At 46.4% G+C, this 24,680-nt stretch overlaps 1 protein-coding gene across 1 annotated transcript in view; it reads left to right on the top strand.

Moving 5' to 3' along the window:
• The window catches only part of WSCD1 (WSC domain containing 1), a 314,800-nt gene that overhangs the window by 149,657 nt on the left and 140,463 nt on the right, over window positions 1-24,680 (top strand). Inside the window, exon 3 of the mRNA XM_077480469.1 lies at window positions 23,387-23,501. Within this exon, the coding sequence (XP_077336595.1) occupies window positions 23,387-23,501 (115 nt within the window). The remainder of the gene's footprint in view (window positions 1-23,386; window positions 23,502-24,680) is intronic.

Here is a 24,680-nt window from a genome sequence, read left to right as displayed (position 1 = left end):
AAATGCAATTTGTAAATGAAGGTGTTTATTATTAAAGGTGAAAAAAAATCCAAACCATCATGGCCCTGTGTGAAAAAGTGATTGCCCCCTAGGGGCGTGGCTCGGCACCGTACCAAGATGGACGCGTGATTGTCTAGCTCCCGTCCAGTCGGCCCTGCAACTTTAGCTAACGGCTTGTAGCCCACATTCCAGCGGCCGAAACATGGAGAGACACGAGGATAAGTCAGCGGGGACTCGATCGAGATCACCGGCTGAGCTGGATCCGCACTCAGCCAGACAAATCCCTGAGATCTTCAGAGCGCGGCCCAGAGGCAGCTCTCAGGCCTCCGCTGCAGCGATGTCCCGTCCACACCGCTCCCACAGCAGAAGCCCGCTTCGGGACAGGGGAGACCCAGCACGTCGAGAACAACCAGCCATCAGCTTAGAGGATCTCAGGTCAGTCGCTGCGGACATCAAATCCACCCTAGCTGCAGCAATAGCGGATCTCAAAGACGACCTACACTCCATCTCGACGAGAGTGGAAGACATGGAAATCACACAGGCCCGCCATGATGCCTCCCTCTGCCAGGTCCAGCAGTTAACGGAATCCCACGCCATTCACCTGCGGGAGATTAACCGCCATATGGAAGACCTGGACAACAGGGGGAGACGTCGGAATCTGCGAGTGCGAGGCATTCCAGAGTCCATTGAGCCTATTAACCTTTCCCAAACAGTGACTACAATCTTTAATGACATATTGGAAAGGCCTGCAGACACTCCGATTATCTTTGAGAGACTGCACAGAGCCCTGCGGCCTAGGAACAGAGATGCAGACCCCCCACATGATATCGTGTGCTGCCTCGTGGAATTCCCACTCAAAGAAGAGATCCTCCGCAAGGCCAGGACCAGAAATCAAGTAATATTTGAAGGAGCCCAGATCAAGATTTTCCAAGACCTTTCAAACATTACGCTGCAGCGTAGAAGAGAACTCAGACCACTGCTGGATGTCCTACGTGACAGAGCAATACAATATAGGTGGAAATTTCCCTTCTGCCTGTCGGTAAACCACCAAGGTCGTACGGCAAACTTAAGGGTACCGGAAGACATCGATCACTTCTGCGCCACCATTGATATACCAGTGGTAAGCTTACCTGACTGGTATAGCGACTTCAGACTTCCGACACCTGTCAGATCCGCATCGATGGAAGGCATAGAAGAAGCAGGGAATTTTAGCCTTGGAAGACGCCGCCGACCAGTCCCTGCTCCCTCTTTCCAGCAATTACACCCGAGAGAGAGAGAGATGTACCTAGGAACGGCAGTCCTTCAGCTTCTCCGGCCCACCGCAGAGCTCGGATCAACTGATCGTTCTAACCGTACGTATTCACATATTCTGGCGTTGTATTGTTGTTGACCTCACAGTCCACCCTCGTTTCGTTCTTCATATGGCTTCTATTCCTATGCACCTTTCTCTGATTCAGACTCCCGTTTGTGATAACTAGAACCATCGAGCAGCAATCCGAAGTTTGATCCGCATGGATCATCTGCTCTATCCCCCCCCCTCTCTTCCTGCATTTGAAAGACAGACCCCTAAAAAACGATCACGCAGAGTTCTCTACTTATTCGATGTACGGTTCGGATCCTCGCTCTCGGAAAAGGCAGCCCATATCACAAAAGCTTGGAAGAACTTCCCAGTCGTTGTACGCGAACGTTCATGCGAAGCTTACCAGGGACGGGTTCTCGAAGATCTAGTAAACGTTCGTTTGCTCTAGGTATGACACCTCATTACTTGCACTTCTCTGGACCTTCCTAGGAAATCTTTTAGACGAACGATTCTTCCCTACGACCCCCCACGAGGGGAAAAAGGAACGGTTGAATACGATTCTCTCACTGCATAATAAAATGAAGGTAGACTCTCCCTAACAATGTTGCCATGTCAGAATCATTTTGATGGCAAGTATGCGAAACAAAGGGGGGGGGAGGGGTGGGATTTTTTTTTTTTTTTTTTTTTTGTCGTATGAACTGCACTTCGCCACCCGGTCTGTATTACCTTCTTGTCTAACTAAATGCTGCAGGCTTAATAAGAGGGAAGCTTCTCGCAAAAGGAACCTAGTCTTTAGGTTCAAACCTAGGCCCGCTTCTATAGCAACCAGATCATCAAGATCACATTTCTCTCACTATTATCCAAATACTTTGATATACACTTATAAAAAAGAGTGCAGGGGGGAAGGGTTATATTAGTATAATCATGGGTTCCTGTCACGGTGGATAGGAAACCATTGAGAAGCTCCCCTCTTTCTCCTAGTACATATTATTATCAGGGCTTATCGTATTTAGCAGGTGGGGGGGGGGAATGATTTGAACTTGATATTGTATTGCTGCTCTTTAACAGTTTCTCTGAATCACTTGAATGGACGCACATTTTTGGGTTGTTATTATCCTTTCTTACGTGTTTATGTGAATTGTTATGGCCTGTGAGGTCACAGTTTGTTGGTTTATTCCACCCTTTGTTATGACCTGATGCACAGTTTAATGTCTCTCTAGTTTAAACTTCTTAAATTTTATTTTTACGTTTTCATTGTATAAAGCCCCCCCTTTTTTTTTTTTTTTTTTTCTTTCTTCCCTTATTTAGTTTTGGGCTTTCTCAATGTATCTGCAGCTTACCTCCGGCAGCTGCTAGTAGACCTTGTGGTCCACAACCCTACTAGACCCATCTCTACATTCTCTGATCTGACCTCCATGTTTCCAAACATACTTATTCCTCGCCCGACAGTAGGCTATCCTAGCCACCTATGACCTAGTGTCGTTCGGGATTCACCTACCCACGTGCCTCCTGTCACTTAATCGGCAAAAGCCGAACCAAACCGCCTTATGGCCAATACTGGACACCAGAGCGAATACATCTTGATACTCTGCACACCACCTCCACGCGATTGACGCAGGTAGTTACGGTCGACTATTCCGGTTACTAAATCGAGGAATTCTAGGGACGACAGGTTCGCCCCTGTAACCGGTTTCACCCACATCCCCTACCCATTCTACGACACTCGTCTCCTAGACGCCTCCTTTCTGTTCCTCTCTTACCCCCCTTTCCCTTCCCCCTCCAAGTCTTTCCCCTCTCCTTCGTTTTCTTTGCCCCCCGGGACTCCTTAAACTCACTTATATTCTTACACATAGTTCCCTTCGTCAGCGGTCTGACCATTCTGACCACCATGCCCTCACCGTATTCCCCTAGTAAGAATACCTCTCTTAAGATAATTTCACTGAATGCAAAAGGACTAAATTCCCCGGAAAAACGATCCCAAATATTGACTAACATGAAATCTATGAAAGCTGATGTAATTTTTCTCCAAGAAACTCACTTTCGACAAAATTCCATTCCCAAATTACAAAACCAAGCATACCCCCATAGTTTCCACGCCTCATCCCCCACATCCAAGACTAAAGGGGGTCTCTATTTTATTCTCTAAAAATGTATCCATCCAAATCTTAGACACGCTTGCTGACATAGAAGGTAGATTTCTCTTCCTGAAAGGGACCATCAATGGTAGATCTATGACTCTAGCAAATATCTATAGCCCGAATGCATCTCAAGTGAACTTCTTTCGGGAAACAATCAATCGCCTATCCTCCTTCCAAGAAGGTCTCTTGATTTTTGGAGGAGACCTGAACGTGCCTTTGGAACCGATTTTAGATACCTCCTCGGGTGCATCTCATCTTCCCTACAGAGCCATCAAACAGATCAGAAAATGTCTCCACAATCTCCTGCTCCACGACACCTGGAGGACTCTGTTCCCCCAGGATAAAGACTACACATTCTATTCTGCACCACATAATAAATACTCACGCATTGACTATATCTTTGTTCAACAACAGTCCCTTGATTACTTATATTCGGCCACGATCGAACCCATGACTTGCTCTGACCACCATCCGGTTACTGCAACGCTTGTGTTCCCTGACAAGCGTTCTAGTAATTATGTTTGGAGACTAGACGCCAGCATTTTATCTGACCAGACTAAAACCTTGGACATAAGGGACTGCCTGACGAATTATTTTCGAGAAAATGACACACCTGATGTTTCGCATGTAACACAATGGGAAGCCCACAAAAGTGTAGTAAGGGGGAAGATTATTTCTATTGCATCCGCAATTAGAAAAGAAAAAGCCGCTAGGTTAGCGACCCTTTTCCCTAGACTCAAATCCTTGGAAGCTACACATAAACGCACTCTAGCTCAAAACACACTCACAGAACTTCTAGAGGTACGCTCCCTCATCAAAGAAGACTTGGAATTCAGACTGAAAAGAAAATTTATTCTCACAAAGAAACTGTTCTACGAATTCGGAAATAAAACTGGCCACCTCTTAGCCCAGGCCCTCCACACGAGAAAGGCAAAACACACAATTCATCTACTCCACTCCCCTACGGGTAAACCCATAGTGAAAAATCAAGACATTGCACGGGCATTTGAAAACTACTACAAATCGCTCTACAACCTTGAACCCAATAAACCTAGCAATCTCCCCTCTCGTTTGAAATCAGAGAAACTGCGCTCACTCCTTGACAATCCATCTCTAAGGCCGCGTACACACGCGCGGACTGTTTGCCCAACCTTGTTCGTCAAACAGTTTCGGCAAACAGTCCGCTCAAAATTTGCATGAGCGGACTTGCCCACACACGAGCGGACTGTTTGACGAACAAGGTTGGGCAAACAGTTTGCTCAACTTTTGAAATGAACGGACTCGCCCACGTAAGGAGGCAAATCCGCCCATTTCGAGCGCGTGTACAGGTAGGCGGGGCCCGCGAAGGAGACGTCGGGGGCTCTGCCGCCTGGAATGGGCTTAAAGGGGAACCCCAACGCCGAAAAAAATCGGCGTGGGGGTTCCCCAAAGTCCACACCAGACCCTTGTCCGAGCACGCTACCCGGCCGGCCAGGAAAGGGGGGCGAGCGAGCGCGCCCCCCCTCCTGAGCCGTACCAGGCCGCGTGCCCTCAACATGGGGGGGTGCCTTGGGGGTGGGGGGCCGCGCGGCCCCCCCACCCCAAAGCACCTTGTCCCCATGTTGATGAGGACAAGGGCCTCTTCCCGACAACCCTGGCCGTTGGTTGTCGGGGTCTGCGGGCGGGGGGCTTATCGGAATCCGGGAGCCCCCTTTAAGAAGGGGGCCCCCGGATACCGGCCCCCCACCCTATGTGAATGAGTATGGGGTACAATGTACCCCTACCCATTCACCTGTGAAATAAAGTACAAAAAAAACACAACACAGGGGAAAAAATATTTTATTGCACAGCTCCGGGGGTCTTCCGTCTTCGGGGGTCTTCTCGCCGGACTCCTCCGCTATCTGTGTGTAGCTCTTTTACTAGCGGAGGAGTCCGGCTTTCTTCCTCCCCGCCGCCGGCCTCTTCTCCCGACTTCGGGGGTCTTGTCCCCCTCTTCGGTTCTTCTGCCGGGCCACCGCGCCTTCTTGTAGCTCTTTTACAGGCGGTGGCCCGGTCTTCTGTCGCCGCCGCCGCCGCCGCCGCCGCCTTCCGTTCTTGTTCTTCTTCTTGTTCTTCTTCTTCTTCTCCTGGAGATGTTGACTCGACGCTCTCTCCGGCCGGAATGCCAGGGACACGCTCCGCTGCCACTTATATAGTGACAATGGGGCGGTGTCACATGGTATATGTCACATGGGTTGGTCACATGGGTTGATGTCACATGGGGACTATGACATCGTAAGGGGGCGGGGTCACCATGTGACCAACCCATGTGACATATACCATGTGACACCGCCCCATTGTCACTATATAAGTGACCGCACAGCGCGGCTCTGGCATTCCGGCCGGAGAGATCGTCGAGTCAACATCTCCAGGAGAAGAAGAAGAAGAACAAGAAGAAGAACAAGAACGGAAGGCGGCGGCGGCGGCGACAGAAGACCGGGCCACCGCCTGTAAAAGAGCTACAAGAAGGCGCGGTGGCCCGGCAGAAGAACCGAAGGCGGCGACAGAAGAACGGAAGGCAGCGGCGACAGAAGACCGGGCCACCGCCTGCAAAAGAGCTACAAGAAGGCGCGGTGGCCCGGCAGAAGAACCGAAGAGGGGGACAAGACCCCCGAAGTCGGGAGAAGAGGCCGGCGGCGGGGAGGAAGAAAGCCGGACTCCTCCGCTAGTAAAAGAGCTACACACAGATAGCGGAGGAGTCCGGCGAGAAGACCCCCGAAGACGGAAGACCCCCGGAGCTGTGCAATAAAATATTTTTTCCCTGTGTTGTGTTTTTTTTTGTACTTTATTTCACAGGTGAATGGGTAGGGGTACATTGTACCCCATACTCATTCACATAGGGTGGGGGGCCGGTATCCGGGGGCCCCCTTCTTAAAGGGGGCTCCCGGATTCCGATAAGCCCCCCGCCCGCAGACCCCGACAACCAACGGCCAGGGTTGTCGGGAAGAGGCCCTTGTCCTCATCAACATGGGGACAAGGTGCTTTGGGGTGGGGGGGCCGCGCGGCCCCCCCTTCCCCAAGGCACCCCCCATGTTGAGGGCACGCGGCCTGGTACGGCTCAGGAGGGGGGGCGCGCTCGCTCGCCCCCCTTTCCTGGCCGGCCGGGTAGCGTGCTCGGACAAGGGTCTGGTGTGGACTTTGGGGGAACCCCCACGCCGATTTTTTTCGGCGTTGGGGTTCCCCTTTAAGCCCATTCCAGGCGGCGGAGCCCGCGACGTCTCCTTCGCGGGCCCCGCCTACCTGTACACGCGCTCGAAATGGGCGGACTTTCCGAGCGGGAACAGTCCGCTCATTTCGAAAGTACAGCGGACAAGCCCACACACGGGCGGACTGTTCGCTCAAACACAGTTTCAGCGGACAGTTTTTCGGAATTTCCGAAAGACTTTGTCCGTCCAACTGTCCGCTGAAACTGTCCGCTGAAAGCCCACACACGAGCGGACTGTCCGCCCAAACACTGTTCAGCGGACAAGGTTGGGCGAACAGTCCGCCCGTGTGTACGCGGCCTAAAGAAAATAGGCCCAACCATTGCTGACACTTTGGAAGCTCCAATATCCAGTTCAGAATGGAAACAGGCTGTGAAACAACTTAAGCCTGCAAAAAGCCCAGGCCCGGACAGCCTCACTGCGGCCTATTATAAAACCTTCCTAGACACCCTACAAAACCCTTTCCTTAAAGCTTTTAACTCGACAGCCAACACTAGATCCCTCCCCACGGGGCTTCTAGAAGCCCACATTGCGGTAATCCCGAAACCAGACAAAGATCTTACAAATACAGGCAATTACAGGCCAATTTCGTTATTAAACGTGGATCTAAAGATCTTTTCCAAAATTTTGGCAAACAGACTGCTTCCTCTGATTCCAGAACTAATCTCAAATGACCAAGTAGGTTTTGTCCCTGGACGCGAAGCTAGAGACAACACGCTCAAGGCTCTCAACCTCCACCATCTCATTACACAGTCGAAGCAAAAGGGATTCTTCTTATCCCTGGATGCAGAAAAGGCGTTTGACAGAGTGTCATGGGAATATATGGAAGCTGTGCTCCGCACTCTAGGTCTAGGCCCCAACATGCTTAACTTTATTCTGGCTTTATATTCCAATCCAACAGCTAGAGTAAAAGTTAATGGCACTCTGTCAGACGCCTTTCACATACGCAATGGTACACGACAAGGATGCCCGCTATCCCCCATACTATTCATCTTAACACTTGAACCCTTCCTGGAACAACTAAAAAGCAACCAAAACATCAATGGGATCCGAACACAACATAAAGAATTTAAATACGCCGCCTTCGCGGATGATATTTTACTTTTTTTAACTGAACCTATAACCACTATCCCGAATCTCTTAGCCGAATTCCATTCTTTTCAATCTGTTTCCAATCTCAAGATTAATTTCTCAAAGTCGTACGCACTCAACATCTCCCTAGCACACGACACAGTGTTACAATGTGAGAATAACTTTCCATTTCCATGGAGAACTGATCACATAACATACCTTGGTATCCAAATCCCCCCCAAGCTAAGGGACCTATATTCCAAGAACCATCTACCATTATTAAACAAGTTAATCCTGGACCTTCGCAGATGGAATAAACCGACTTTTTCCTGGTTTGGCAGGGCGGCCATTCTTAAAATGAATGCCCTGCCAAGGCTACTCTACATCCTACAAGCGGTTCCTATTCAGCTCCCTCCGACATTTTTCAAGACATACAAATCCATCTGTTCCAGGTTTCTATGGAACGGCCAAAGACCCAGGATTAGCTTCCAATTCCTTACACGTCCAAAATCTTTAGGTGGCATAGGCCTACCCGACATAACCAACTACTGTTATGCCGTCCACCTTTCCCGAATTGCCGATTGGAACTTACACGCAACTTCTAAAGATTGGGTCTCCCTAGAATCATCCTTTTCACTTGCCCCCCTGGGCTCCATTCCGTGGTTCAACCCGAAAAGCCTTTCAGTGTCTATAAAAAGTCATCCATTAATTGGTCCGACTTTGCATTACTTCCAACACATCTGCAAACAAACACAGATTTCGTCTATTCCCAGCCTGTTAACGACGTTCAAACTAAATTCGGACTTTCCTCCAGGTTTGTCCACCCAATTCCTAGGTCCAGAATGGACAACGTCCCAATCCAGAGCAGGTAACTTTTTCTCCAGAGGTGAATTACTGTCTGCAGCAGACATTGCAGAAACACTAGAGATGCCCCCTATCCCCCTTTGGCCATACATTCAAATATCCCACTTCCTCCACTCATTAAACAAAAATCAGGATTGCTCCCGTGCACTAACTCCCTTTGAAAAACTATGTTCCCAACAATCCCCACAACGACACCTGATAGCCTACACACATGCACTTCTCTTTGACCATTTAAGCCTGAGGGACTACGTTGCTTACAATCGCTGGGAAGAGGATTTGAACCTTTCCCTGACAGACGAGCAATGGAGTAATATCTTCCTAACCACGCATAAAGGCACATTAAATGTTAGTTCGCAAGAGAATAATTATAAGGTACAAACCAGGTGGTATCATACTCCAGTGAAACTAAGCAAATTATTCCCGAACGCACAGGACAGGTGCTGGAGATGCCTCTCGGATACAGGAACATTTCTACACATTTGGTGGTCCTGCCCCTTGCTGGTCCCTTTCTGGTTAGAAGTCTGCAAAATCACTACACAGGTTACGACATATACTATTGAACCTTCTCCAGCTCAGTGTCTATTACATCTCTTTCCCGGATCCCATAACACCTACCATAAATCCTTAGCCATGTTTATGCTAAACGCAGCAAAACAATGTATCCCAACCAACTGGAAATCCAGCCACGCACCCACAGTTACAGAATGGTTCAGCAAGATCAATCATTCGGCAAAAATGGAAGAGCTGATACACGTTGCTCGTGACACGCCTTCGAAATTTAGTTCGAAATGGGCCTGTTGGATCCACTTCAAAACCACCCCTACTTATTCTAATCTTTTGAATGGTCGTCCCTGAATCCTGCTAGTTTAATAGACATAAAAGACGTTCTGCCCTTCCTGTGATAGTTGAGCTTAAAACTCCCCCTTCACAAACCAAATGGCTACTTGCAACAATCCCGGGGGGCAAACCCACAAAACCCTTCTGCTTTACCTCCATTTCTCCTACTTGTGCTAATTCTCTCTCACTAGGTCCCCTAGCTACCCTCTCTCTTACCTTCCCCTTCCCCACACCCCCTCTCCAGATCCCCCTCTTCTGAGCATATGACTTCTTCATTATACGCATTTATAATCCTCACCAGTCATTACCTTCCATTAGACCCTAAACTCCACGAAGAATTACTTAGCGATTAAGGACTAGGCTCACACTAACCTTGGCTGAACAAGACTATAAGCTCTCTGATTGACACAGATACCGCAATCCCCATTTTTCAATAGACACGGTGTCCAGGGGATATCTTAGGTGTGTCTGGGAGTGTGTTTATTCGTAGACTCCTCGACTCCACTTTAGAATTATAATGGTATGTGAACCAAGCCTAGTACCCTCTCTGGACACAGCTCTGGGAATAGAGCCTAGCTTCCTAGACATTCGACTTACACTGGGTCCGAACAGTACAAACCGCATTAGCGTGTGAAAAGTATTGCAAAATCGTTTGAGTTGGTGATGATTCTGTTTTTTTTCCTCTTATTATCTACATTTTGCTACGTTGTATTACCAATACTTGTTATCTGAACAAACTCGGAAGAGATCTGTTTGTTTGTACTTACAGTTTTTCCCCTGTATTGCAATAAACTTCAATAAAAATTTTCTTAAAAAAAAAAAAAAAAAAAAAAGTGATTGCCCCCTAAACCTAATAACTGGTTGGGCCACCCTTAGCAGCAACAACTGCAGCCAAGCGTTTGCGATAACGTGCAATGAGGCTTTTACAGCGTCCTGGAGGAATTTTGGCCCACTCATCTTTGCAGAATTGTCCTAATTCAGTTACATTAGAGGGTTTTCGAGCATGAACGGCCTTTTTAACCACTTCAGCTCCGGACCAATAAACACCTTAAGGACCAGAGGTCTTTTTGCAATTTCGCACTGCGCTGCTTTAACTGGTAATTGCGCGGTCATGCAATATTGCACCCAAACGAAATTTGCGTCCTTTTCTTCCCACAAATAGAGCTTTCTTTTGATGGTATTTGATTGCCTCTGCGATTTTTTTTTTTTGCGATATAAATGGAAAAAGAGCGAAAATTTTGAAAAAAAAAGATATTTTCTTCTTTTTGTTATAAGAAAAATCGAATAAACTAAATTTTAGTCATACATTGAGGGCAAAATTTATTCAGCCACATGTCTTTAGTAAAAAAAATGTCAATAAGCGTATATTTTTTGGTTTGCGCAAAAGTTATAGCGTCTACAAACTAGAGTACATTTTCTGGAATTTACACAGCTTTTAATTTATGACTGCCGATCTCATTTCTTGAGGTGCTAAAATGGCAGGGCAGTACAAATCCCCCCCAAATGACCCCATTTTGGAAAGTAGACACCCCAAGGAAATTGCTGATGGGTATGTTGAGCCCATTGAATATTTATTTTTTTTGTCCTAAGGGATTGAATAATGACAAAAAAAAAAAAAAAAAAATTTTTTTACAAAAAGTTGTCACTAAATGATATATTGCTCACACATGCCATGGTTATATGTGGAATTGCACCCCAAAATATATTCCGCTACTTCTCCCGAGTATGGCGATACCACGTGTGTGGGACTTTTTGGGAGTCTAGTCGCGCACGGCACCCCGAAAACCAATCACCACCTTCAGGATTTCTAAGGGTGCAAATTTTTGATTTAACTCCTCACTACCTATCACAGTTTCGAAGGCCATAAAATGCCAAAATAGCACAAAACCCCCCCAAATGACCCCATTTTGGAAAGTAGACACCCCAAGCTATTTACTGAGAGGCATGTTGAGTCCATGGAATATTTTATATTTTGCCAAAAGTTGCGGGAATATTACAAACTTTTTTTTTTTTGCACAAAGTTGTCACTAAATGATATATTGCTCACACATGCTATGGGCAGAAGTCAAATTACACCCCAAAATAAATTCTGCTGCTTCTCCCGAGTACGGGGTACCTATCACAGTTTCGAAGGCCATAAAATGCCAAAATAGCACAAAACCCCCCAAAATGACCCCATTTTGGAAAGTAGACACCCCAAGCTATTTACTGAGAGGCATGTTGAGTCCATGGAATATTTTATATTTTGCCACAAGTTGCGGGAATATTACAAACTTTTTTTTTTTTGCACCAAGTTGTCACTAAATGATATATTGCTCACACATGCTATGGGCATATGTGAAATGACACCCCAAAATACATTCTGCTGCTTCTCCCGAGTACGGGGATACCACATGTGTGGGACTTTTTGGGAGTCTAGTCGCGCACGGCACCCCGAAAACCAATCACCACCTTCAGGATTTCTAAGGGTGCAAATTTTTGATTTAACTCCTCACTACCTATCACAGTTTCGAAGGCCATAAAATGCCAAAATAGCACAAAACCCCCCCAAATGACCCCATTTTGGAAAGTAGACACCCCAAGCTATTTACTGAGAGGCATGTTGAGTCCATGGAATATTTTATATTTTGCCAAAAGTTGCGGGAATATTACAAACTTTTTTTTTTTTGCACAAAGTTGTCACTAAATGATATATTGCTCACACATGCTATGGGCAGAAGTCAAATTACACCCCAAAATAAATTCTGCTGCTTCTCCCGAGTACGGGGATACCACATGTGGGGGACTTTTTGGGAGCCTAGCCACGTACGGGACCCCGAAAACCAAGCACTGCCTTCCGGATTTGAATATAAAATGCTATAAAAAACAAACTAACCAGAGTCACCCGTAACACTTATACGGTGATCAGTGGTGAAAGGGTTAACTAGGGGCAATCAGGGGGTTCAAATTTTTATTAGGTAGTATATGGGGGTCCCTGGCGCTATATAAAAACCTGACGGGGAACCTAAATAACTAACTGGCTAACCAGCGTCACCAGTGACACTTATACTGTGATCGCTGGTGAAAGGGGGTGAAAGGGTTAACTAGCAGCAATCAGGGGGTTAAAACCATTATTGGGTAGTATATCGGGGTACCTAGCGCTATAAAAACCTGGCGGTGAACCTAAAAAAATAACTAGCTACCTAGCGACACTAGCGACACTGATGCAGCGTTCAGAAAAATTATCGCTTAGTGACACTGGCAAAAGGGGGTGAAAGGGTTAACTAGCGGAAATCAGGGGGTTAAAACCATTATTGGGTAGTATATCGGGGTACCTAGCGCTATAAAAACCTGGCGGTGAACCTAAAAAAATAACTAGCTACCTAGCGACTGTAGCGACACTAATGCAGCGATCAGAAAAACGATCGCTTAGTGACACTGGCAAAAGGGGGTGAAAGGGTTAACTAGCGGCAATCAGGGGGTTAAAAACATTATTGGGTAGTATATCGGGGTACCTAGCGATATAAAAACCTGGCGGTGAACCTAAAAAAATAACTAGCTACCTAGCGACACATGCAGCGATCAGAAAAATGATCGCTTAGTGACACTGGCAAAAGGGGGTGAAAGGGTTAACTAGCGGCAATCAGGGGGTTAAAAACATTATTGGGTAGTATATCGGGGTACCTAGCGCTATAAAAACCTGGCGGTGAACCTAAAAAAATAACTAGCTACCTAGCGACTGTAGCGACACTAATGCAGCGATCAGAAAAACGATCGCTTAGTGACACTGGCAAAAGGGGGTGAAAGGGTTAACTAGCGGCAATCAGGGGGTTAAAAACATTATTGGGTAGTATATCGGGGTACCTAGCGATATAAAAACCTGGCGGTGAACCTAAAAAAATAACTAGCTACCTAGCGACACTAGCGACACATGCAGCGATCAGAAAAATGATCGCTTAGTGACACTGGCAAAAGGGGGTGAAAGGGTTAACTCTAGGGGCAATCAGGGGGTTAAATCTTTATTGGGGGGTGATAGGGGGCTACCCTGGACCTAACACTAACTGTCCTGACAGTTTTTACTGTCACAACTGACACTGAATGCATTGATCAGTAAAGAAATGATCAATGCAATCAGTGACACTGTGACTGGGGTGGGGGAGGGGGGGCGGGGGGGGGATCGGGGGGCGATCGGGGGGGGATCGGGGGGGGGTTTGTGTGCCTGTGTGTACCTACATGTCAGTGTAGTGTTGGTGCACACTTACTTTTACTCTTCTCCTCGTAGTCCGGTCAAAAAGACCGCCCCGAGGAGAATGACATCACTTCCTCCTTCCTGTGTAAACAATACACAGGGGAGGAAGCTTCTCATTGGCCAGGAGCGATCCAGAGGGGGTGGCCGAAAACCAACGGCCATCCCCTCATCACGGAGCGCTCCTGGACCGAATCGGACCGCTGTAACCAGCGGGAGGGGGTCCGATCGGACCCCCCACCCGCTGGAAGGCAATCACGTAGATGTACGTGATTGTGCCTGCCTGTGCCATTGTGCTGACGTACAATGGCAATACGGCGGTCCTCAAGTGGTTAAGGTCATACCACAACATCTCAATAGGATTCAGGTCAGGACTTTGGCTAGGCCACTCCAAAGTCTTCATTTTGTTTTTCTTCAGCCATTCGGTGGTGGACTTGCTGGTGTGTTTAGGATCATTGTCCTGCTGCAGAACCCAAGTTCGTTTCAGCTTGAGTACACGAACAGATGGCCGGACATTCTCCTTCAGGATCTCTTGGTAGACAGCAGAATTCATAGTTCCTTTTATCACGGCAAGTCTTCCAGGTCCTGAAGCAGCAAAACAGCCCCAGACCATCACACTACCACCACCATATTTTACTGTTGGTATAATGTTCTTTTTATGAAATGCAGTGTTCCTTCTACGCCAGATATACTTGGACATACACCTTCCAAAGAGTTCCACTTTTGTCTCATCGGTCCACAGAATGTTGTCCCAAAAGTCTTGGGGATCATCAAGATGTGTTGTGGAGAAATTGAGACGAGCTTTGATGTTCTTTTTGCTCAGCAGTGGTTTTCTCCTTGGAACTCTGCCATGCAGGACATTTTTGCCCAGTCTTTTCCTGATGGTGGAGGCATGAACGCTGACCTTAACTGAGGCAAGTGAGGCCTGCAGTTCCTTGGACGTTGTTGTGGGGTCTTTTGTGACCTCTTGGATGAGTCGTCGCTGCGCTCTTGGGGTAATTTTGGGCGGCCGGCCACTCCTGGGAAGGTTCACCACTGTTCCATGTCTTCGCCATTTGTGGATAATGGCTCTCACTGTGGTTCGCTGGATTCCCAAAGCTTTGGAAATGGCTTTATAACCCTTTCCAGACTGATAGATCTCAATTACTTTCTTTCTCAATTGTTCCTGAATTTCTTTGGGTCTCGGCATGATGTGTAGCTTTTAAGGATCTTCTGGTGGACCTTACTGTGTCAAGCAGCTCCTATTTAAGTGATGCCTTGATTGTGAACAGGTGTGGCAATAATCAGGCCTGGGTGTGGCTAGAGAAATTGAACTCAGGTGTGGACAACCACAGTTATAGTATGTTTTAACAAGGGGGGCAATCACTTTTTCACACAGGGCCATGATGGTTTGGATTTTTTTCACCTTTAATAATAAACACCTTCATTTACAAATTGCATTTTGTGTTTACTTGTTTTGTCCTTGACTATTGTTTAAATTGGTTTGATGTTCCGAAACACTTAAGTGTGACAAACATGCAAAGGAACAGAAATAATGAGGAAGGGGGCAAACACTTTTTCACACCACTGTATTCACAGCCTTTGCCATTGACACTCAAAATTGAGATCTGGTATGTCCTGTTTCCACTGATCTTTCTTGAGATATTTCTACAACTTTTGGTAACTTTTACCTGTGGTAAATTCAGTTGATTGGATATGATTTGGAAAGCCAAACACACCTATCTATAAAAAGTCCCACAGTTAACAGTACATGTCAGAGCAAAAGTCCAAGGAATTGTCTGTAGACCTCCAAGACAGGATTGTATTGAGGCACAGATCTGGGAAAGGGTACAGAAAAAATTCAGCAGCATTTAAGGTCCCAATAAGCACAGTGGTCTCCATCATCCATAAATGGAAGCAGTTTGGAACCACCAGGACCCTTCCTAGAGTGGGCCGTCCAGCCAAACTTAGTGATTGGGGGAGAAGGGTCTTCGTTAAGTAGGTGACCAAGAACCCGATGGTCACTCTGACAGCGCTCCAGCATTTCTCTGTGGAGAGAGGAGAACCTTCCAGAAGAACAAGCATCTCTGCAGCACTTCACCAATCAGGCCTGTATGGTAGAATTGGCAGACGTAAGCCATGCCTCAGTAAAAGGCACATGACAGCCCCCTGTAGCTTGCCAAAAGACACCTGAGGGACCCTCAGACCATGAGAAACAAAATTCTCTGTTCTGATGAAACAAAGATTGAACTCTTTGGTCTGAATGGCAAGCGTCATGTCTGGAGGAAATCAGGCACAGCTCATCACCTGGCCAATAACTTCCATATAGTGAAGCATGGTGGTGGCAGCATCATGCTGTGGGGATGTTTTTCAGTGGCAGGAACTGGGAGACTAGTCAGGATTGAGGAAAAGATGCAGCAATGTACAGATATAACCTTAATGAAAACCTGCTCGAGAGTGCTCTGGACTTCAGACTGGGGTGAAGGTTTATCTTCCAACAGGACAATGACCTGTCATACTCAAAAAGACTTGAGGCTGTAATTGGTGCTAAAGGTGCTTCAACAAAGTATTGAGCAAAGGCTGTGAATACTTATGTACATGTATTTTGTTTTTGTTTTTTTATTTTTAAGAAATTTGCAAAAATTTAAACAAACGTCTTTCACATTGTCATTATGGGGTATTGTTTGTAGAATGTTGAGGAAAACAATGGATTTAACCATTAGTCAACCAGCTGCCGCAGTTATACTGCAGTTATACTGTGGAAGGTTGGCACGGCTACACAAATCACTGTAGCTATAGGTCGCTCCTTTAAGACATCATAGCAGGAGCACGTGTCCCCCAGAGCTGATGCGCGTGCCCGGCTGTCACGTACCTTTAAGTAGCGAGCCCGGATTGCGAAAAGAGGCCTCCCTTTACAACTCCCACTACTGGTTTCCTGGTATCGTAACAGCTGGGTCAGATATCAGACTGGAAGCGAAGTACAAGGGAACAGGCAGGAGAATCGTCACAACAAGCCGGGGTCGGGTGCAGGCAGATAGCAGATGGGTCACAGGCAGGCCGGGTCAATCAGGAAACGGATACTACGGATCAGGTCTCACAAGTATAACGCTGTAGAGCAGACAGCAGAGACCATTAGCAAGAGGCAAGTTTAAATAGGCCGTTTGGCACCAACACGGACGCACGCACGCGACCGCGCACATGCCCGCACACGATCGCACGCTCGTGCACGATCGCGCGCACCCGCGGTGACGCCCGCGATCGCGAACCAGAAGACCTGGGGGTCAGTTTCATGAGATTTTCATGACATTGCCCCCTCCCAAGGGGCAGCCTATGGATGCCCTTCCGGGCAAATTTTTCCGGATGGGCCCTTTTAAAGGATTGAATCAGATTTTTTTCATGAATGTTGTCCTCGGGCTCCCAGGAGTTCTCTTTGGGACCATATCCTTTCCATTTGATTAACAACTGGTTCTGGTTTCCTCTTCTTCTGAAATTTAGGATGGCTTCTATTTCAAGTTCTTCTTCACCATCAACCAAGATCGGATCAGGAGGAGTAGTATTTCGGTTAGGAAATGGATTGGGAGTGAAAGGTTTCAATAAGGACACATGGAATACCGGATGGACCTTTAGTGAGTCTGGAAGTTCTAGTTCGAAAGCAACTTCATTAATCTTCCTTTTGACTGAAAAGGGTCCTAAAAATTTGGGACCTAGTTTCCTTGAAGGGCACGCCATCTTCAAGTTTACTGTGGATAGCCACACCAAATCACTGGGTACCAGTACTAACTCTCCTCGTCTCTTCTTGTCAAAGGTTGTCTTGTTGTGCTCTTGAGTTCTAGTCATTGTTTCTTGCAGAAGTTTGTTGTTGGTCGAGAAAAAGTTCATCTTTTCCTGGACTGCTGGCACTGAGCATTTAGGAAGGGAGTTGGGTAGGAATGAAGGGTGGAAGCCGTAATTGGCGAAAAAGGGCGTCTGTTTGGTGGCGGAATGGAGAAAATTATTATACGCAAACTCAGCTACTGGAAGCAGGGAGATCCAATAATTTTGTGCAAAAGAGGAAAAACAGCGTAAATATTGTTCGAGAGTCTGGTTCATCCTCTCAGTCTGCCCATTGGACTGAGGATGATAGGCGGATGAGAAAGACAGTTCAATATTCAAAGCCTTGCAGAGGGACTTCCAGAATCGAGAGGTGAACTGTACCCCTCGATCCGAAACTATATTGGCTGGTACCCCATGGAACCTAATGATTTCCTTGATGAACACTTGTGCAGTTTCAGAGGCTGAGGGGGTACCTTTCATGGGAATAAAATGTGCCATTTTTGACAGACGATCAACCACCACAAAGATAGTGGTATGATCGTCTGCCGGAGGCAATTCAACAATGAAGTCTAGAGACAGCATTTTCCATGGCCTGTCCGGAACAGACAATGGTTTAAGGAGGCCCCAGGCCTTAGTCTTACAGTTCTTCTAATGCACGTAGTGCAGGTGTTCACATATTTCTTGCAATCCTCCCGTAACTGAGGCCACCAAAAAGTACGCTGTACCAAATCAATGGTTCTAGTGATACCAAAATGTCCGGCGAGTGCGTGATCGTGACACAGCTCTAGGATAGATACCCACAGAGTTTCAGGGATGTAGATCTTGTCTTTATACCACAGTAACCCACCTCTGGTTTGTAGTTCAGGTTCTTAAAAAGGTCTTTGTCCCATGGAGGCTTGTCTAAGTCGGGAGAGAGAAGATCTTCCTGAAGCAGAAGGAAATTCCCAGGAGCGAGAATGGTATCTGGAGGAGAATTTTCCTGGGACTTGTGGAACATCCGTGACAAGGCATCTGGTTTTATGTTCTTAGACCCTGGACGATAAGTTACATGAAAAGAGAACCGGGAGAAGAAGAGTGCCCACCTGGCTTGTCTTAGTTTTAGTCTTTTTGCAGATCTTAAGTACTCCAGGTTCTTGTGATCGGTAAATATTAAAATTGGATGAGAAGCTCCTTCTAACAAATAGCGCCATTCTTCTAATGCAGATTTAATCGCTAACAACTCCCGGTCTCCAACATCATAATTTTTCTCAGCTGCTGATAGTTTGCGCAAAAAGAAAGCCACAGGATGGAGCAGGGCCCTAGTTCCTTGTCTTTGGGATAATATAGCCCCTACGGCGATTTTGGATGCATCCACTTCTAAAACGAATGGCAGGGAGGAATCTGGATGTCTTAAAATAGGAGCGGAGGTGAAAAGTCCCTTGAGAGTCAAGAATGCTTCTTGAGCTTCAGAGGTCCAATGAAAATGGGTTCCTTGTCTAGTTAGTTGTGTGATGGGTGCGACAGTAGCCGAGAAACCCTTAATAAATTTGGGATAGAAGTTGGCGAACCCAATAAAACATTGGATTCCTTTCCTGTCTACAGGAGTTGGCCAGTCCAAAATCGCAGCGATCTTCTGGGGGTCCATTTTTATACCTTTACTAGAAATAATCAGCCCCAAGAATGGTATACTTTCCTTTTCGAACAAACACTTATCTGCTTTTGCATATAGTCCGTGTTGGCGGAGCCGACCCAACAGGCTTTTGATGTGCTTGCGATGGGTTTCAAGGGAGGAAGAAAAAATTAAAATATCATCTAAGTAAACGACAGAGAATAAGTCCAGAAAGTCCCGGAGCACATCATTGATAAAGTATTGGAAAGTGGCGGGGGCATTACACAAACCGAAGGGCATCACCAAATACTCAAAGTGTCCGAATCGGGTACGGAAAGCGGTCTTCCACTCATCTCCGGCCTTGATACGGATCAAGTTGTAAGCCCCGCAATAGAGACATAGATTATTATTCCGCTGATGTTGATGTTCTTCGGGGGTAAGAGATGGTCGCAATACCCCAAGTTGCATAGGCTCAGGTGTGTCAGACGTGGCCCCAGATCGGGCGGCAGGTGCTGGATGTTAATGGCTTGAGGCCTTTGGAAGCATCCAGGTTGGGCGAGAGAAACCTGTGGCCCTCTCGGCTCTCCTCTCTCTCAGACGACGATCGATCTGTATCGCCAAGTCAATTAGTGCGTTTAAGGTCTGTGGAACACCGACTCTAGCAAGCTCATCTTTCAAGGAGTCAGAGAGTCCCATGCGGAACTGATGACGAAGGGCAGCATCATTCCAGTTCGTACCCGCACCCCACCGCCTGAACTCGGCCACATAATCTTCTACCGCCCTTCGTCCCTGCTGGAGGGTCCACAAGGCGGTCTCTGCAGTCGCTGAAAGTTGGGGATCTTCGTATAATTGAGCCATTGCATCAAAAAGGGTAGTAAGATTGGCCAACGCTGAGTCCTTCTGTTCTAACAGGCGGTGGGCTCAGGTCTGGGGGTCTCCAGAGAGTAAAGATACCACAAAACCCACCTTGATAGCCTCCAGAGAAAAGGTCTGTGGTTGGAGGGCGAAATACAATTTGCAGGAGTTGCGGAAGGCCCTGAAGCCACTGCGATTCCCAGAAAATCGCTCAGGTGTTGGAACTTTAGGTTCTGGTGGTAACATCACAACTGTAGGTGCTGGCCCAGCTTCAGCTGAAGAAACTGATGGCTGAGGGCCCCCCAAGGATCCAGAGGGGTTGTAAAGGGCGATCACCCATTCTTCCAGCCGGGTGTAGCCTTGCTGGGGGCCCTTATCTGCCTCAGAAAGTCCTGCCAGGTGTTGACAAAGTTCTTCCATGGCGGAGGCTCCCCGCTCGGGCTCAGACATTGGCTGTCTGCTACTGTCACGTACCTTTTAGTAGCGAGCCCGGATTGCGGAAAGAGGCCTCCCTTTACAACTCCCACTACTGGTTTCCTGGTAGCGTAACAGGGAACACAGGAGTAAGGAGGGGTACAGGTGCCTGGCAGGATCAACAGATGAGAAGGATGGATAGGTGAGGTTCAGTTTTGCAGACTGGTGCACAACAGTAGGGGGAAACGTCCAATGAAACAGGTAATCTCAGCTGATGGATCAGCAGGTAATTTATAGCAAATGTCACAGTTCAGCAAAGCAGGAAACTTATAGCAGGTAACACAGTTCAATGAAGCAGGTAACTTGCTGCAGATGAAAGCAGTGCAGAGAAGCAGGCAACTTGTAGCAGATGAATCAGTTCAGTAAGACAGGTAACTTGCAGCAGATGAACAGTGCAATATAAGCAGGTTACTTGCAGCAAATGAACAGTAAGGAACTGGCAGCAGATGAAACAGTTCTATATAAGCAGGTAACTTGCAGCAAAAGAACAGTTCAATATAAGCAGGTTACTAGCAGCAGATGACACAGTTCAGTATAAGCAGGTACTTGCAGCAGCTGAACAGTTCAATATAAGCAGATTCACCTTAGCAGATGGATTGTCAAAGCAAGCTGGGTCAGATATCAGACTGGAAGCGAAGTACAAGGGAACAGGCAGGAGAATCGTCACAACAAGCCGGGGTCGGGTGCAGGCAGATAGCAGATGGGTCACAGGCAGGCCGGGTCAATCAGGAAACGGATACTACGGATCAGGTCTCACAGGTATAACGCTGTAGAGCAGACAGTAGAGACCATTAGCAAGAGCAAGTTTAAATAGGCCGTTTGGCGCCAACACAGACGCGCGCACGCGACCGCGCACGAACGCACGTGCCCGCGCACGATTGCACGCGCGCGTGCGCGATCGCACGCCCGTGTGCACGATTGCGCACACCCGCGGTGGCGCCCGCGTTTGCGAACCAGAAGACCTGAGGGTCAGTTTCATGCGATTTTCATGACACCGGCAGGCGCAATGTCTGCTGGCCACCCGCGATCACTCATAACAGAATGAGAACGGGGATGCCTGTGTGTGTAAACACACAAATCCCAGTTCTCTCAGGGGAGAGGAGACTGATCGTGTGTTCATACTGAGTAGGAACACCGGTCGGTCTCCTCCCCCAGTCAGTAGCACCCCCCCTACAGTTAGATAACACCTAGGGTGTCATTTATACAGTAATCAGTGGCTATTTTTAGATCTGATTGCTGTATAAATGTCAGTGATCCCAAAATAATGTCAGAAGTGTCCAATCTGTCCTGCACAATGCTACAGGCCTGATAAAAATCGCAGATCGCTGCCATTACTAGTAAAAAAATAATAATAATAAAAATGACATAAATCTATCCCCTATTTTGTAGACGCTATAACTATTGCGCAAACCAATCGATATACACTTATTGCGATTTTTTTTAAATAAAAAATATGTAGAAGAATATATATCGGCCTAAACTGATGAAGAAGTTATTTATTTATTTTTGGCTATTTAGTATAGCAAAAAGTACAAAATGTGTTTTTCCCAAAATTGCCGCTATTTTTTGTTTATAGCACAAAAAAATATAAATCGCAGAGGTGATCAAATACCACCTAAAGAATGTTCTATTTGCGGGGGAAAAAAGGACATAAAGTTTGTTTGGGTACAACGTCGCACAAACACACAGTTGTCAGTTAAAACGACGCAGTGTCGTATAGCAAAAAATTGCCTGGTCAGGAAGGGGCAAATCCTTCCGGGGCTAAAGTGGTTAATCCATTTTGGAATAAGGCTGTAACATAACAAAATGTGGAAAAGGTGAGGAGCTGTAAATACTTTCCTGATGCACTGTATAACACCAAAGTACAAAAGTATCATATTGGAAGGCCTTTGCGAAAGAGCCTGACCCTGTATATTTACCATTTAACTATGACAGCATAGAAACAATATATGAATATTATAAACAGATGGATGACAGGAGGATGAAGAAAAAAGGGAAGGGAAAGTTTTCATAAAAATTATATAAAGATGGCTTTAGGGACAAACCTACAGTACAACTATTCTAGTTTTTTCAAACTTTGACTTAATCCATAAATGCTGAATGTAGTTATTACAGATACATTAAAATCTATATAAACCTCTAAATAAAGTGCCATATTACAACTTACCAATCATTAGATGATTGCTACATTAGTTTAGCTTTTTCGGGTTTTATTTTTCTTCCTTTTATTCTTAGCTGGGAATCTTACCAAGAACATACTTTCAGTCTTTTCTTAATCCTCTGCTGTATTTATGAAGGGGTAATGGTTGCCACCTGAGCTGGAATACAGTATATACAGTATGTCCATCTTTGTTCATGTCCATTGGGGGGTGATGAGATTAATAGTTAATAGAAGAAAAATAACAGCATTGTTTCATGCTTCGAGTTCAATTCGCAGGTAGTGACAAGGGCACTGAATTTCTTCAGAGGATAAGCAGGTATTTTTTCAAAAAATTTTGTTAGCCAGAAAAATGAAAAAAGGAAAAATGTTCTGTAGTCTTAACATGCTTCTTTCCCTTGGTCAGGGGTCTCCAAACTGCGGCCCGAGGGCCATATTTGCTAGCCTTTGTCTGGCCCTTGGGGCACTGTTCCTCCCACTGACACCAGCAATGGGACACCAATTTCTTCCACTGATAACAATGGTGGAATACTACTCCTCCTACTAATACAAATAATGGGGCACTACTCCTCCTACTAATACCAATAATGGGGCACTACTCCTCCTGCTGCCCACCAACGCCGAGGCCATATTTGTTCTCACTAATGCTGGGCACAGGACATTTTCTATTTCCACTGGCCACAATCTGGCCCTCCTAAAGTCTGAAGGACAGTAGACTGGCCCTTTGTTTGAGAAGTTTGGAGACCCCTCCCCTTGGTGATACAGTATGGTAAGTCAGCATGGTCATCCTAGGACAGGAAATGTGTTACTTTAATGTGAACTACCTTTGCTTTATGCTAAAGCAGATTTGTTTCCTTTTTCAGGTACATACATTGGATGTTTTACAGAAAATGTGGAAGATAGGACTCTCAAAGCCACAGTGTTCTACGATCTAAGAAAAATGACGATAGGTCATTGTCAGAGTGCCTGTGCAGAAAGGTAACCTTCAGCTACACTTTTACTGTGTAAATACGGAGTAAAGCTTACCTTTAAAAAAAAAAATACTGTTTTCCAATAGAATCACTCCTTGGCTGGCCAATCCAGTGAAATGTTGCTTTATGGTGAAGTTACATTTTATTTTGGCCAGTGAAGGAGTAACACCCATTAGGAACAGAAAGTTCCACCTTGGGGATTCCGCCACTCGCCAAATCCCATTTAAAGAAAAAAAAAAAAAGGGGAGCGCTTCTAAGAGTAGCTGTATCGTCAAAGGGTACAACAGCATATATTCACATACATTTTGCCCCCCTGCCACTTCAATTATTCTATAAGAGTGAAGAAAGATTTGCGGTATTTCTTGGTATGAGGGAGCATGTGACTAGCAACCCTTAATAATACAAGACAGTGCTGGTGCTTTGTGATTGGCCTCTCAGGCAACTAGTACTGTCATATATGGGCAGAGCCATTACAGCAGCCACATGGAGCGACAGGAGAATGAAGGAAAGGTACGTATATGCAGCTGGTAGGGTCAGATTTAAGGTTGTCCTGTTGCTTCAAGTTGTGTGGGTAGAGCACAGGCTCGCTTTAATTTGGCTGCTATCCTAGTTAGTGAGTACCTCCAGGTACTTGTACAGATATTCAGTGTCTTTACTGAGAGCCCAAGGGATCTAAAATCCGGGGGTCATATATAATGCAAATTGTGACTAGAATTTATTAAAACACTGTTCCGGACACCCACTTCCTGAACAGATGAGGTTGCATCGAAATTATTTGATGCAACCTCATTTTTTAGATTTTACCAAAACGTTTGCTAATAGGCTGCTAGGCCAGAGATTGGGGCTATCCCACAGGAGTCTGGCTGCTAGGCTGTCTGAGGGCCTATCCAGAAGCAAGAAAGCAACGCAGGGTTGGAATTGCAGCTTGCATTCCAACAAAAAATGACGGTCCAGCCTGTCAGTGGTCAGAGGTACAGTAGAAGGGAAGCTGTCGCCACTAAGGGACAAACTACCTTATTACCAGGGACCACAGTGAGTAACTGAAGCGAGTACGGAGCAGTATTCTCACCGAACGGGCACGGTGGAGAATCGGGAAGCTTCGGGTGGTGATCAAGTCAGGGACCCAACCAGTGGAGGTGACGCTTGCAGAGCAGCCTTATGTGCCAGGCTAGACTGAACATTCCAG

This window comes from Lithobates pipiens, unplaced genomic scaffold (assembly GCF_037356315.1).
Source record: "Lithobates pipiens isolate NorthernLeopardFrog02 unplaced genomic scaffold, aLitPip1_a1.2 Scaffold_16, whole genome shotgun sequence".
Lineage (NCBI taxonomy): Eukaryota > Metazoa > Chordata > Amphibia > Anura > Ranidae > Lithobates > Lithobates pipiens.
The sequence above is the reverse complement of the archived record's forward strand: the minus strand, read 5'-3'. Positions and strand labels throughout refer to the sequence as shown.